General features: G+C 43.1%; 1 protein-coding gene and 2 non-coding genes across 3 annotated transcripts in view; all 3 read right to left on the bottom strand.

The window, feature by feature from the left end:
* LOC119947952 (guanine nucleotide-binding protein subunit alpha-14) overlaps window positions 1–16,125 on the bottom strand; it is a 222,827-nt gene that overhangs the window by 88,825 nt on the left and 117,877 nt on the right. Inside the window, exon 2 of the mRNA XM_038769648.1 lies at window positions 3,187–3,371. Coding sequence (XP_038625576.1) covers window positions 3,187–3,371 — 185 coding nt within the window. The remainder of the gene's footprint in view (window positions 1–3,186; window positions 3,372–16,125) is intronic.
* On the bottom strand, window positions 3,835–3,972 carry LOC119948401. The gene has a single exon (XR_005456799.1). It is a non-coding gene; the product is annotated as a small nucleolar RNA SNORA7 (small nucleolar RNA).
* LOC119948456 lies at window positions 14,740–14,881 on the bottom strand. The gene has a single exon (XR_005456851.1). It is a non-coding gene; the product is annotated as a small nucleolar RNA SNORA7 (small nucleolar RNA).

The following is a 16,125-nucleotide window of genomic DNA, read 5'->3' as shown; positions in this document are numbered from 1 at the left end:
ATGTGAAAGAAGGAGTAAAATTCTTGGGCAAGGTGGGGGGAGAACACGGGTTTCTGCCCACAAAGCAGGCCTGTAAGATACAATCAAATTATCAGTGGCATTTATTGAGCACTTACTATGTGCAGAGCACTGTACTAAGCACTTGGGAAAGTACAATGCAATAGAAACAAGAGTAAGGTCATTGTAAGATTAACTGGAGCCTGGTTCCCCAGGTTGTGGAACCAAGGACGAAGAAAGGAGACATGCTTGAGCGAAGCAAAGGATTCCAACTGGGAAATGGAAGATGAATGAATGAATAAATAAATCAATGAATGGTATTTATTGAGCACTTACTACTACTACTACTAATGATAACTGTGGTATTTATTAAGCGCTTACTATGTGCCAGGCATTGTACTAAGTGCTGGGGTGGATATAAGCACACCGGGTTGGACATAGTCCCTGTCCCACATGGGGCTCAGTCTCAATCCCCATTTTACAGATGAGGTAACTGAGGCACAGAGAAGTGAAGTGATTTGCCCAACTTCACACAGCAGACATTTTGCAGAGCCAGGATTAGAACCCATGACCTTCAGACTCCCAGGCCTGTGCTCTATCCACTACAACATGCTGCTTCTCTATGTGCAGAGCACTGTACTAAGCACTTAGGAGAGCACAATCTGACAGAGTTAGCAGATACGTTCCCTGCCCAAAACACGCTTACAGTTTAGAAGGGGAGACAGAAATTAATATGAATAAATAGGTAATTTATAATATTTAATTTAAAGATAGGTACGTAAGTGCTGTGGGGTTGGGGGTGGGACGAATACCAAGGACAGTGCTTTGCACATAGTAAGCGCTTAATAAAAACCATCATTATTATTATTAAAGAATGAGGCCTGGGGGAAGGCCATCCTATACACACTGATAGCAGAGCCAGCCTATAAACTGGTACTTCTGTCATACTTTACAGTTCTCAAGCTCATGCTCCCAAAGAGATAACTGACAGGCTTGGCTTGGTAAAGAATCTCTAGACTGCAGGAAACAGTAGCAGGCTTTAAATGGAGGGCAAAATGAGAAGTGAAGATAAAGAAACCCAATTCTCTTTCCAGCCATTGCTTTCCCTCCCCTTCTCCCCACCTCCCTCCTCTGCATTTCTGCCCTTGGTCTGAAAACAGGTCACTGTTGAATTGTTTTTTTTTTTTAAGTAGCTGGTGGAGACAGGAAAACAAATATAATAGCAGTTTTGTGATTTCCTATTCCTTTAAGACCTGCCTTTTATTTCCTGTACTACCCCTATTTTCTTACTATGTCCTGCAAGCTCTGGGATACATACACTTATTACATCAACTTTACATTTGCCTTAGGAGCCTATCCACTCTTGCCTCCTCAAAAGGCTAGGCCATGGGCACTCTGTGGTCAAGAATGCCATGTTGCCCTTCTAGATTAAACAAGCCCAGTCCAGTGATTTATTGTGGGTGTTCTGCAATCAATTAATGAATCAAAGTTATTTACCACATGCTAACTGGGTACAGAACACTGTACTAAGCATTTGGGAAAGTGCAATACAACAAAATTGGTAGGCATGTTCCCTGCCCACCAGGAGCTTACAGTCTACAGGAGGAGACAGACAAGAAAATACATTATGGAGAGAGGAATTAGTGGAGTATACAGATATTTACATAAGTGTTGTGGGGCTGAGGTTTGTATCTAAGGAGAAGCATTATGAAAAAAAAACAACAACAAAAACACTGGACACTACAGGCAAAACACCAAGGAAGCAAGAAGTCAAATGGACAGAAAAGACTTGAAAATTCTTGTTCCCTAAACCCCCAATGAGTAATCAGATTGACAAATGGAACAAATTCAGAGAAGCAGCATGGCCTAGTGGATAGACCATGGCCCTGGGAGTCAGAAGGATCTGGGTTCTAGTCCCAGCTCTGCCACTTGTCTGCTCTGTGACGTTGGGTAAGTCATTTCACTTTTCTGTGTCTCAGTGACCTCATCTGTAAAAGGAGGATTAAGACTGTGAGCCTCATGTGGGACATGTTACTCCCCTCCTCAAAAATCTCCAGTGGCTACCAATCAATCTGCGCATCAGGCAGAAACTCCTCACCCTCGGCTTCAAGGCTCTCCACCACCTCGCCCCCTCCTACCTCACCTCCCTCCTCTCCTTCTACAGCCCACCCCGCACCCTCCGCTCCTCTGCTGCTAATCTCCTCACCGTGCCTCGTTCTCGCCTGTCCCGCCATCAACCCCCAGCCCACATCATCCCCCGGGCCTGGAATGCCCTCCCTCTGCCCATCCGCCAAACTAGCTCTTTTCCTCCCTTCAAGGCCCTACTGAGAGCTCACGTCCTCTAGGAGGCCTTCCCAGACTGAGCCCCTTCCTTCCTCTCCCCCTCGTCCCCCTCTCCATCCCCCCCATCTTACCTCCTTCCCTTCCCCACAGCACCTGTATATATGTATGTACATATTTATTACTCTATTTATTTTACTTGTACATATCTATTCTATTTATTTTATTTTGTTAGTATGTTTGGTTTTGTTCTCTGTCTCCCCTTTCTAGACTGTGAGCCCACTGTTGGGTAGGGACTGTCTCTATATGTTGCCAACTTGTACTTCCCAAGCGCTTAGTACAGTGCTCTGCACACAGTAAGTGCTCAATAAATACGATTGATTGATTGATTGACATAAACTGTGTCCAACTTGATTAGCGTGCATCTACCCCAGCACTTATGACATTTAATAAATATCATAAATAATAATCATCATAACAAATTGAATGGCAGCACTGAAGATTCTTTACAATTTTGTAGTCCAGTTAAACTCAGATGCATCACTTGGTCCATCCTAATCCCACTTTCGAATCTAGCTTGAGCACGTGTAATTAGGGAAGCTCGGTGTCTCCTACATTTATAGGGCCAAGCCTCGATAAAGAAAAGCCTCTAAAGACTTGTCTGGAGTATCTCATATCAAATCAAAGCTTCAAGGGCACTTTTGGTGCCCGAAACACTGTGAGGATCTCCTTATTTGGAATATTCTTTTGTTCAACCAGATGCACTTAATTATTTTTTGGATACACACTTGCCAGATATGCCGAAGTCTGGCAGCTGCTTTTTAAAAAATGAACCCAGCTTCCAGTTCCTTAAATGCTTCCAAAGATTGAAACAAATCCACTTGAATAAAAATATTTTGCACATCTTACCTTGTTCTCCTCAGAAACATACTGTATTCTCAGAGTGTCCATGGCTCTGATCATCGACTGCATGGCCGTAAATATGTTTTGATAAACCAGCTTCGTGAAACCTTTTCTATCTTCATCCGAGTAGCCGGATCCATGGATAATCCTCATCTGCTTGATAAAGGTGCTTTTGCCACTCTCTCCGGTACCTTAAGGAAGAGCCAAGTAAAAGTAGAGTCAGCCAAAAGTTTCAAACAGGAGAAATGGCCACAGAAATGAAGTATCTATTCGACCGGAGTCTGTGCACATGTAAAATAGTCCTTGTTGCTGAATATCCAGAAATTGAGCTCCAGATTTAGGAATCTGTCAGTAAATCAGCAAGTAGCTGAACTCCCACTAGAAACATAATACTAAATTAGGTGTTTGAGATTCAAGTTAATGAATAGAATAGTTCCTTATCTTTTCTTATGCTGCTGAGTCACCTCCGACCCATAGCGACACATCTCTCTCAGAACGCCCTGCCTCCATCTGAAATCGTTCTGGTAGTGTATCCACAGTTTTCTTGGTAAAAATACAGAAGTGGTTTACCGTTGCCTCCTTCCATGCAGTAAACTTGAGTCTCCACACTTGACTCTCTCCCATGCCACTGTTGCCCAGCACAGGTGAGTTTTGGCTTGTAGCAGGTTGTCTTCCATTCGCCAGCCACTGCACAAGCTAAGAATGGAATGGGTAGGCCCCTGCTTGATTCTCCCTCCCATAGTCAGTATTGGTAGAGTACTGGAAACTCTCCAGGTGCGACCCTGAGAGGGGCAAAGAGCCCCTGCCCTCAAGGAATTTTGAGTGCAATAAGGGAGACAATGTGCATGTAACTACCCAACAAATATGTACAGATATTTACAATTACATACAATTTTATGTGCATATATACATATGCACATATATTCATGAGTATGTGCGTGTGTTTGATGTATGCATGCGTACCCTTTTTCAAAATGATGGTACTAGCAGAGAAATCTTTTACATGCACGAGGGCAAGGCTAAAAAGCCCAATACATAACTAACTTGCAGTTGATAAATCCCATATCACTGTACCACACTGCTTGAGAAGTTGCTTCACTATATTTCCAAACTGTTTATTTTGCCTTCTAGGCTTGCAGGTGCCCTCTTTCAGTTCCCCATCTCCAGCAGGCACTTGGGTAACCCACTGTCATCCATCCATCTGCCTAACACGCCCTGTCCAGAGAAAGTGTGCTGTTTTGATCACTGTGGTTGAGCTGACCTCCATGCATCATTAGGATTAAACTTGTCCTATCATGTGATCTAGAGTATGGCTGATGAATGACACTCAACACCTCTGAGTTTAGCGAGTGATGCTACATTCCTCCACCTAACATCACCTGAAGGAATCTGACAAGGCAGCCCCTGAGCTGTTATACATTGGAAAGGTTGTAACTGCTGGATTTGAGTCAGCTCTAACAGAAGGGTGAAGAGCCTGAGGACAGTTCCCTTTAACAGTAATGCACTACAGCTCTTATTGTTACTGTTCAATCAATCTATCAAATGTATTTATTGAGTGCTTACTGTGTGCACAGCACTGTACTAAGCGCTTGGGAGAGTACAACACAACAATATAACGGACACATTCCCTGCCCACAAAAAGCTTACAGTTTAGAGGGGGAGGCAGATATCAACATATATAAGTAAATTATGGATATGGACATAACTGTTGTGAGGTTGGGTGGGGGTGAATAAAGGGAGCGTTCCAGGCCAGAGGTAGGATGTGGGTGAGAGGTTGACGTTGAGATAGGTGAGATCAAGGTACAGTGAGTAGGGCCAGAAAATGGGCAGTACTGAATATTCATGGACAAACTGTAAGAAATTATTCTAAGAACACACACACGGATGCACTCTCACTGTTGGCAGCTTCATCTCCAAACCAAGGACAACTCTACTACTAATCATGGGAGAAGTCCAGGCTGATGACAATTATATCTTTAAGTCTAGTCCCCTTTCTGTTTTTGTACAACAAAAACGTACAAAGTAAATTCCACTGAGACAGTACATAGGGTACAAGGAAGAGATGCCTGCCTCTGAGGATCAACCTTGCTTATGTTCAACATTATCAAATGAGGTTCTGGCAAATTTCTGGAGACAGTTCAGTCACTGGTATGAATTAGCATTCTGTTGAAATAATTTGCAGTTTTCTTTCCTGTGGCAAACTTCTAAAGGATTATCACATAGACTGTTGCAGATGATCCAAAACAGACACATTGAATTGAGAAAATTACAAAGTGGGAGGTCTTCAAATTCTTTGAAGGCAAATACACATGGAATTTGAGTACATGTATGTGTGTGTGTGCACACACATACACACATATGAAAAAATATGCTGTTTGTACTTGAAAAAGACACTTCCAATGGTAAATTCACCTACGATTGCATGTGTGGTTGAAAAAGCCAATGCAGGACTCAAAGAAGAAAGTCCCAAGAAGGACAGAGTTTGGGTGGGAAGATAAGGAGTTCTGTTTTGGACCTGTTAAGTTTGAGGAGTTGGTGGGGCATCCAAGTAGAGTTGTTCTGAATGCAGAAGGAAATGTGAAACTGCAGAGGAGAGAGATCTGGGCTGGAGACGTACATTTGGGAATCATACATGTAGAGATCATAATTTAAGCCATGGGAGTGAATGAGTTCTCCAAGTTAGTGGATGTAGATGGAGAATAGAAGGGGACTCTGAACTGAGCCTTGAGGGACTCTTACAGTTAGAGGGTGGGAGCCAGAGGAGGAGCCTGTGAAAGAGACTGAGAAGGAGCAGCCAGAGAGAAAAGAGGAGAACTAGGAGAGGACAGTGTCAGCAGAGCCAAGGTTGGATAATGTTTCCAGCAGAAGGGGGTAGTCAACAGTGTTGAAGACAGCTGAGATTCGAGGAGGATTACGATGGAATAGAGGTCATTGGATTTGGCAAGAAGGAGATCATTTGTGACCTTTAAGGGCAGTTTCTGTGGAGTGAAGGGGGTGGAAGCCAGATTCTAGGGGTCGAGGAGAGGAGGTGGAGACAGTGGGTGTAGACAACTTGCTCAAGGAGTTTGGAGAGAAATGGTAGGAGGGAGATAGGGCGATAACTGGGTGGAGCCATGAGGTCAAGAGAGGGTTTTGTTGATCATTTTACAGGCATTACTTCAGCCGTTTCAGAATTTAATGGTCTTTGGGGATATACCCCAGCTTAGCAAAGTGTCACGTGGGCCAATTCCAATCTCTGCTATTGAATCCCAGGGTGGTGAAGTCAGGGTGAGATCGGAGCCACAGAGCCAACTGCATAGGCAATGCAGAAGGGAGAGGGCCTAGTCAGGGATGTCCTCTTGGAGGAGATGTGATTTTACTGATTAATTAATTATTGGCATTGGAGGTGCAAAGTGTGAGGGCTACGTTGTAGTATGAAATCAGCCAGGTGTGGTAGGAGGGGAAGAGTTGTTTGAGTTCCTTAAAGTCAAGGAGTTCCTGCTTTATGCAGGGGTGGACGGGCAGCCCTTGGATGCTTTTTGAAGAGTGGAGAGATGTGGACCGAACTATTTTTTAGAAAAATGATCTGGGTAGCAGAGTGAAGTATGGACTCGAGTGGGGAGGGACAGGAGGAAGGGAGGTCAGCAAGGAGGCTGATGCAGTAATCAAGGTAAGCGCTCAATAAATATGATTGATTGACTGATTGATAACTGCATGGTGGCAGTATGGGAGGAGAGGGAAGGGTTGATTTTAGTGATGCTGTAAAGGTAGATCTGACAGGATTTGGTGACAGATTGAACATGTGGGTTGATAGCATTGTTAGCAAAATCATAGGATGAATGAGAGATGAGTCGAGGAATGAAGGACATTTATTGAGTACCTACAGTACTAAGCGCTTGGGAGAGTACACTAGAATTAGTAGATATGACCTCTGCCCTCAAGGAGCTTACAATATATCAGGGGAAATCAAAGGAAGGAATAGGCATTTTTACCATGTGAGAAACTAAAGCGCACATCAGAATTGTGTGATTGTCTCACTAATAAAACAATCTTTTATTTTAATTACAATATAATGCTTTCACTTTCCAAATTCATCTGTCAGCTTTTAAAGGTTATATAAATGATGTATTTAACTTGGTCACTTTTCTCAATGAAAATTTTTTTGCCCCATCCCCTGACATCAACTCCCTGCAAATCAACTAAGAGATATTGCAGATATCTGGGCCTTTGTGAATCAGGCTAAAGTGAGAAGCTGTAAGGGAGCATGTGCAGAGAAAAAACATTTTGTCAGAAGGCAGGTTTGGGGTTTTTAGTTTCCCAACAGTTATATAACCAGAGCATTTGAAAAAAAGTATATTAGTACATCATGTGAAATTCCTTGCTCAGTAACCTGATGTAGGAACACATTTTTAGCCTACAAAGAATATTGTACAAAATGCAATTCCATTTCATATACTAGTCGAGTAAATATGAAGGTCCCGATCTTTTTTTAAACTTCATATTATTAGTTCTGTGCTATCGATACAAGACAATCACAGGTATTTGTACTCCAGGTTAAACATAAGTACAGTGGAAACGCTCTGAGACGTTCATCGAAAACACTTATTTTGTTCTGTTTTGATGACACTCTCCTGGGAAATTCTACACTTATCCCAAATAGGATTTAGCTTTTATCTTGCAACCCTCTTAACCAAACACACCTTCACATTTCAATCAACTTAAATTATGGGCTCTAAAAGGTAGAAGTGCTACTTTTGGCTTGTGTATCATGAAAGGCTTCCCAACCTACCTGACCTTTTCTGTACTAAGGTATAATTTACTAATGTGGCAATCAAGCCACAGGGACTCTGTTTTTAACTCTGTCAGTAACTCACAGTGGGGTCCCAGGTACCCACAGTATCCCTCTCTGCTACATCGCCTGCCCAGAAGCATGATGGGATTGGAGGAATTTACACAGCTTGAGTCAAGTTGGCAAATGGGGGTTCTCTTTCCTCACCTGCCTTAAACTAATTAATTGGGAAAGTCACTAGAGGGCCCCAATTTATTAACAAGAGCTTAATGTTTCCATATTTGCACATCAATAACAATAACAGCTCAGGTTTCTTAAAAGTTCTGCTGTTCTGCTAAAGGCTGTCTTTGATATATCAACATCATCATGCCTCTATTGAGGTGCCTTGCCTTCAAAGTCACCTCCAAAATGCAGCCCGGCAAAACCCCAACCCAAGGCCTGGAAGTCAGAGGACCTACGTTCTAACCTTGACTTCACCATGTGTGAGCTGTGTGTCCTTGGGCAAGTAACTTACCTTCCCTGTTCCTCAGTTTCCTCATCTGTAAAATGTGGACTAGATACCTGCTCTCCGCCCGCCTCCCCACCAGGTGTGACAGAGATTGTGTCTACCCCAGATTATTTTATCTCTACCCCAGAATTTAGTACAGTTCTTGGTACATAGTAAGTGCTTAACAAAAACTATTATTATTATTATTATTATTCAGGTACAGGAGCCAGGGAACAGGGCAGTTGGGAGCAATCAATTGATCAATTAATCATATTTATTTATTCAATCATATTTATTGAGCACTTACTGTGTGCAGAGCACTGTACTAAGCTCTTGGAAAGTACAATTCGGCAACAGAAACAATCCCTACCCAACAATGGGAGTGCTTACTGTGTGCAGGGCACTGTACTAAGCATCTGGGAGAGTACAATACAACAATATAACAGACACATTTCCTGCCCACAACTAGTTTACAATCTAGAGCAGGAGACAGACATTAATATAAATAAATAAATTACAGATATGGACATAAGTGCTATGGGGCTGAGGGGATTGTTGGTGAATAAAGGGAGCAAGTCAGGGCAATGCAGAAGGAAGTGGGAAATGAGGAATTTAGAATTTATTCAGGGATAGGCCTCTTGGAGGAGATGTGCCTTCAATAAGGCTTTTTAGGTAAAGAGAGTAATTGTCGAGCAGTGTGGGATACAATGAAGAGGGGAGACTGAGAATCTCCTCACCATCGGCTTCAAGGCTCTCCATCACCTCGCCCCCTCCTCCCTCACCTCCCTCCTCTCCTTCTACAGCCCAGCCCACACCCTCCGCTCCTCTGCCGCTAACCACCTCATTGTACCTCGTTCTTGCCTGTCCCGCCGCCGACCCCTGGCCCACGTCATCCCCCTGGCCTGGAGTGCCCTCCCTCTGCACATCCGCCAAGCTAGCTCTCTTCCTCCCTTCAAGGCCCTACTGAGAGCTTACCTCCTCCAGGAAGCCTTCCCAGACTGAGCCCCCTCCTTCCTCTCCCCCTCCTCCCCCTCCCCATTCCCCCCACCTTACCTCCTTCCCCTCCCCACAGCACCTGTATATATGTATATGTTTGTATGTATTTATTACTCTATTTTATTTGTACATGTTTATTCTATTTATTTTATTTTGTTAATATGTTTTGTCTCTGTCTCCCTCTTCTAGACTGTGAGCCCACTTTTGGGTAGGGACCGTCTCTATATGTTGCCAACTTGTACTTCCCAAGCGCTTAGTACAGTGCTCTGCACACAGTAAGTGCTCAATCAACACGATTGAATGAATTGAATCCAGAAAGACCCAGATATCCCCAGGCCGGTGAACAGTGGAAGCAGAAAAGTTGCTGTGAGCAGGGTCAGGGATAGCTTCATGTTTCAGTCTTTAAAAAGGGAATTTCTCTGTAATCATAAGTGGGAAGGTAAAGCATTAGACTGTCACATAATGTCTCAGCTATAAGGCTAAAGATATTAGGGACAAAGTTTTCAGGGTTTCATTCCAACTCCTCAGATTATTTAGATATCAAACCTAGAGACTCTCACTGGGAGGTAAGAAGAAATTGCCTTACTCGGGATAAACAGATGTCTTAAGCACCAAGAATTACAGATCATACTGCCCATAATAGTAATTATGGCATTTGTTAAGAGTTTACTATGTGCCAGGCACTGTACTAGGTGCTGGGGTGGATACAAGCAAATTGGGTTGAACACAGTCCCTGTCCCACATGGGACTCACAGTCTTAATCCCCATTTTATAAATGAGGTCAATGAGGCACAGAGAAGTTAAGTGACTTGCAAAAGATCACGCAGCAGACAAGTGGAGTCCATGCTACTTCCAAATTAAAAAGGGCAGCCAAAAAAAATAATTTTACAAAAAATTCACTAAGGATAGGAAAGAAACTTTTTTATGGTAATTGTTAAGTGCTTACTTTGTGTTCAAGCACTGTTCTAAGTGCTGAGATAGATACAAGCTATCAGATTGGACACAGTCCCTGTCCCACTTGGGGCTCACTTACAGCTCTGTTCATTGGTTTGCGAAAAGCAACCAAACATACTCACTACCACATCCCTGGCTTTTGGAAGCTTCTGCAGCAGATTCATCCAGGTGACCTTTCAGATGAAAGCCAAACACCATTGGGTTTACTGCTTAATGTAGTGTGGGCAGTTTGTGCACACAGTTCTGTAATATTTGGGAGTTGTTGAATTTGTTTGTTTTTTGTTTCACTTAGTGCCTGCTGGCCTTATGTCAAATGTTGTTTTTCATTATCTCCCTTTAAAGCACTTGGAGCTCCAAGTTTATAGGAAGGATAGCAGGTTCTTTGACATCGGCATTGGCCAACAGCCTAAAAATAATTTCAGCACCCTAAGTGAAAGAAGTAGAAGACAAACATATGAAATAGGAAACAGGCAGGGAAAATTTGACTGACAGACTCTTCAACACTAAATCCTGATAACATTATATGTCCATTGAGGCAGAAATTGAAGCCTACTTCATCTAACGTTAACTGCAGAGGCAACCCTCATGAGAGAAAATGTTGTCAATCAGCGGTATTTATTGAACGCTTTCTGTGTGCAGAGTGCTGTACTAAGTGCTTGGGAGAGTAGGTGGACACAGTACCTGCCCTCAAGGAGCTTACAGGCAGCCTAGTGGAGAATCTAGTGGAGGAGTTTGGCATCTAGGCATTACTGCAGCTTAGATATCAAAATGGTGGAGAGTGAGAGGAATGTCTTCCCTATAACGGACTTCACCTATTTTAATCAGTGGTATTTATTGAGTGCTTATTTTACATGGAGAAAGGATTTCTGTGTGCATGGAGAGCACTTTCTGTGTACAGAGCACTATACTAAAGACTTAGGAGAGTACAATACGATAGAAGCCGCTTGGCATCTAATGGAGGAGCTTAGAATCTAATGGAGAAGCTCACAGTCTAATCATTACAGTAACTCAGATATCAAAGAGGTAGAGGGTTTTAGAGAACTATCTTCCTTATAACAGACTTCACCCATTTTAAATGGTGAGGACTTCCATAGAGAGATGATGGAGTCTCCCACCAGCATCACAAAATGAGCCTCAGTGCTGTGAGTTTACCAGCTACAGGCAGAACCAGAATCAGGTATCCTGATTTCCAGAACAGTGCTCTTTCCACTGGATCTAAGTCAAGCAATATTATGCTTGTATTAATAAGTATGTATTAATAAGGAATATGACTAGTGGAAAAAGCACAGGACTAGGAGCCAGGAGATCTGGGTATTAATGCCTGATGTGTGACTTTGACTTTAAAGCACTCAATCATCTTGCCCCGTCCCTAGCTTACCTCGCTACTTTCCTACTACAGCCCAGTCCACACACTTCACTCCTCTATAGTTCAATCTTGCCTCTGAACTCTCATCCACATCCTGCCTCTGATCTGGAATGCCCTCCCTCTTCACATCTGACAGATGATCACACTCCCCACCATAAAAACCTTATTAAAAGCACACCTCCTCCAAAAGGCCTCCCTGCCATTTCCTCTTCTCCCACTTTCTTCTGCATCAACCTTGCACTTGGATTTGCACTTTTTATTCACCACTCCTTCAGCCCCACGGCACAGTGAGTCAGGGAACCGCGCCTGGACCCTTACTGCCCTCCCCCTCAATCAATCAGTCATAGGGACTGAGCACCCACAGTGCTGTGGGCAGAGCAGAGCACTGTACTGAACACCTGGAAAGGTCAACCCTGTTATACCGTACTCTCCCAACTGCTCAGTACAGTGCTCTGCCCACGGTAAGTGCTCAATAAGTATGGTCGATTGATTTTGATTATTGTTCTTGTTCTGTGTAAAGTGAAAGCGCTTACGCTTTGTCAAGCACCATTCTGTGAGCCCATTGTTGGGTAGGGACCGCCTCTATATGTTGCTGATTTGTACTTCCCAAGCGCTTAGTACAGTACAAGTATTGAGCGCACACAGTAAGCGCTCAATAAATACGATTGAATGAATGAATAAACGCTAGGGTAGATATAAAGTTTATTAGGTTGGACACAGTCCCCACCCCACAAGGGGGCTCATAGTCTAAGTAGGAGGGAGAAAGGGTATTTAATCCCCATTTCACAGATGAGGAAACTGAGGTACGGAGAAGTTAGGTGGGAAACAGTGTGGCCTAATGGAAAGAGCACGGGCCTGGGAAGCAGTGGACCTCGGTTCTAATCTCAGCTCTGCCGCCTGTCTGTTGTGTAACTTTGGGCAAGTCACGTAACCTCTCTGTGCCTCAGTTACCTCATCTGTAAAATGGGGATTAAGACTGCGAGCCCCATATGGGACAGGGACTGTGCCCAACCTGTTTAGCTTGCATCTAATCTAGAGTTTAGAACACTCTTTGACACCTAGTAAGTGCTTAACGAATCCCATTATTATTATTATTATTGTGACAAACCCATGGTCACACAGCAAGCAATTGGCAGAGCCGGGATTAGAACCCAGGTCTTCTGACTCCCAAGCTGTGCCCTCAAATTGCCTACAATCTAGTTGGGGAGATAGCTGTTAAAGGAAATTACAGGTCAGGGAAGTAGCGAGTGAAAGCATATATGTATATGTGCTGTGGGGCTACAGATTTAAATGCAGAGGCTACGCAGAAGGGAGGGAGAATAAGGTGGGTAGACGTGAGTGGTTATTTAGGGAAGACTCCCTAGGGCAGATATTATTATTATTACTTTTATTATGGTATTTGTTAAGCACTAACTATATGTCAAGCATTGTTCCAAGCGCTGGGGTAGGTACAAGATAGTCATGTCTGACACAGTCCCTGTCTCTCATGGGACTCTCAATCTAAGCATATACATCTATACACTTAGTCTATATAGTGTTTTGAAGGTGCTGGAGATGGGGGATGAGTACCTAAGTTTTGTTAAGGTGGGTACAATGTTTTGTTTGTTGTCTGTCTCCCCCTTCTAGACTGTGAGCCCATTGTTGGGTAGGGATTGTCTCTATCTGTTGCCAAATTGTACTTTCTAAGTGCTTAGTACAGTGCTATGCACACAGTACACATTCAATAAATACGACTGAATGAATGAATGAACTTATATACATAGCCGTAATTTATTTATTTATATTCATGCCTGTCTTTCCCCCTAGACTGTAAACTTGTTGTGGGCAGGGAATGTGCCTGTTATATTGTTAAATTGTACTCTCCTGAGTGCTTAGTACAATGCTCTGCGCACAGTAAGCATTCAATAAATACGACTGACTAACTCAACGGGGAGTAGCTTGGCTTTAGTGGATAAAGCCCAGGCCTAAGAGTCAGAAGAACTTAGGTTCTAATCCCAGCTCCTCCACTTGTCTGCTTTGTGACCTTGGGCAAGTCACTTAACTTCTCTGTGCCTCGGTTACCTCATCTGTAAAATGGAGATTAAATATACCTGTTCTCCCTCCTACTTGGATAGCAAGCCCCCATGTGGGACTGGGACTGCATCTTCATATGCTCTTCATATCTGACAGACAATTATTCTCTCCACCTTCAAAGCCTTAATGAAGGCACATCTTCTCCAAGAGGCCTTCCCTAAGCCCTCATTTCCTCTTTTCCCACTCCCTTCTGCATCACTCTGATTTGTTCCCTTTATTCACCTCTCCCTCAGTCCCACAGTCCTTATCTACATATCCTTGACTTATTTGTTCATATTAATGTCTGTCTCCCCCTCTAGACTGTGAGCTTGTTGTGGGCAGAAAATGTGTCTACCAATTCTGTTATCTTGTACTCTCCCAAGAACTCAGTGCAGTGCTCTGCTCACAGTACGTGCTCAATAAATCCGATAGACTGATCAATTGCATCTGACATGATTATTTTATGACTATCCCTGTGCTGATTCCAGTACTTAACAAATACTACAATTATGACTATTAATACAATTATTATCATTATTATTACTCTGCACAGAGCATGGTACAAGGTGCTGGGAGAGAACAGTAGAGTTGGGAGAGTACAATAGAGTTAGGAGACACGATCCCTACTCTCAGTACCACACAATCTCATGGGCAAGGCAGACATTAAAATAAATCACAGGTAGGAGGAAGCAACAGAGAAGTTGGGACTGTTGTTGTCTTATGCTCTCAAGTCGTGTCTGACCATAGCGACTCCATGGACACATCTCTCCTAGAACGCCCCACCTCTATCTGCAATCGTACCTGGTAGTGTATCCATAGGGTTTTCTTGGTAAAAATACGGAAGTGGTTTACCATTGCCTCCTTCCGAGCAGTTAACCTGAGTCTCCGCCCTCAACTCTCTTCTATGCCGCTGCTGCCCAGCACAGGTGAGTTTTGATTTGTAGCAGATTGCCTTCCATTTGCTATCCACTGCCCAAGCTAGGAATGGAATGGATGGATAGCCCTCTGCTTGACTCTCCCTCCCATAGTCCAGACTGGTAGAGTACTAGACACTCTCCAGGTGCAAACCTGAGAGGTGGAGGTTGGGATTAGGGGCAGAGTTAGGAATACCCAAGTGTTTAGATGATGCGGAAGTGCTGCAGTTGCAGTTGTGGGAGGAAATATGGTGGAGAGAGGTGCACAACGACTCTCACTACAATCAATTCTTCATGTGGTTCTCCATCCAGAAGTCTCAAAACCGGGGTTCATCTGTTGTTCTCAGAAAGAGAACAGCACCACTTCCTATCAGTTCATTGTTTTTCTGCCTCCTCCCATTATCTGTAAATCACTTTTGTCTACCCCATTTGATTGTAAGTTCCTTGAGGGCAGGAAACTCGTCTTGCTTTTGTTGCACTCTCCCAAGCTCTTAGTATAGTGCTTTTCACTTAGTAGGTGCTCAAATACCACTGATCATTAGATTGATCCATCCTAGAAAACTGGATTGCTACATTTCTCATTACAGTTGCAATTTTGAAAACACTAGTCAATGAAAATTGTTTTACTTATTAATTGCATCTATCTACCTAGTTAGTTGTATTTTCTAAATGCTTACTATGTGTCAAGCACTGTGCTAAGTACTAGGGTAGATCCATTACGATCAGATTGGACACAGTCTCTGCCCCATATGTGCCCTGTCTATGAAGAGGCAAATATCTACAAATTATCAGTGTTGCATCGTGGATATAGCACAGGCCTGGGAGTCAGAAGGTCATGGGTTCTAATCCCGGCTCTGCTACTTGTCTGCTGTGTGACCTTGGACAAGTCACTTCACTTCTCTGGGCCTCAGTTACCTCATCTGGAAAATTGGGATTTTAGACTGTGAGCCCCATGTGGGACAGGGACTGTGTCCAACCCGATTTGTTTGTATCCACCCCAGTGCTTAGTACAATGCCTGGTACATAGTAAGTGCTTAACAAATACTATAATTATTATTATTGTTATATAACTTTATAACTCTGTACAGCTATATACATGATTCAAAGTTCGTGTGGACTTGCTGAAAATTAAGTTTTCTTTAATTTTCCTTAAAGCTCATTCCATTTTTGTAATTTGAAGTACATATGACAATAGCTACAGTGCCATAGGTTTGGCTGATAATGTGTAAATAGGCACATGTGCATGCTATTAAAAGAATAAGGGGAACAAGAACAGGCAAAAATCCTGTTTATAAACACTGCAGAGCCTAGAAAATGCTCTGTATACCAATCAACTTTCTACCAAAAACAAAGACCCAGATTTCCAGAACTTTAGTAAATCACTACTTGAAGAATCAATGTCATTGCA

This window comes from Tachyglossus aculeatus, chromosome X4 (assembly GCF_015852505.1).
Source record: "Tachyglossus aculeatus isolate mTacAcu1 chromosome X4, mTacAcu1.pri, whole genome shotgun sequence".
Taxonomy (NCBI): domain Eukaryota; kingdom Metazoa; phylum Chordata; class Mammalia; order Monotremata; family Tachyglossidae; genus Tachyglossus; species Tachyglossus aculeatus.
This window is presented reverse-complemented; position numbering and strand designations above follow the sequence as displayed.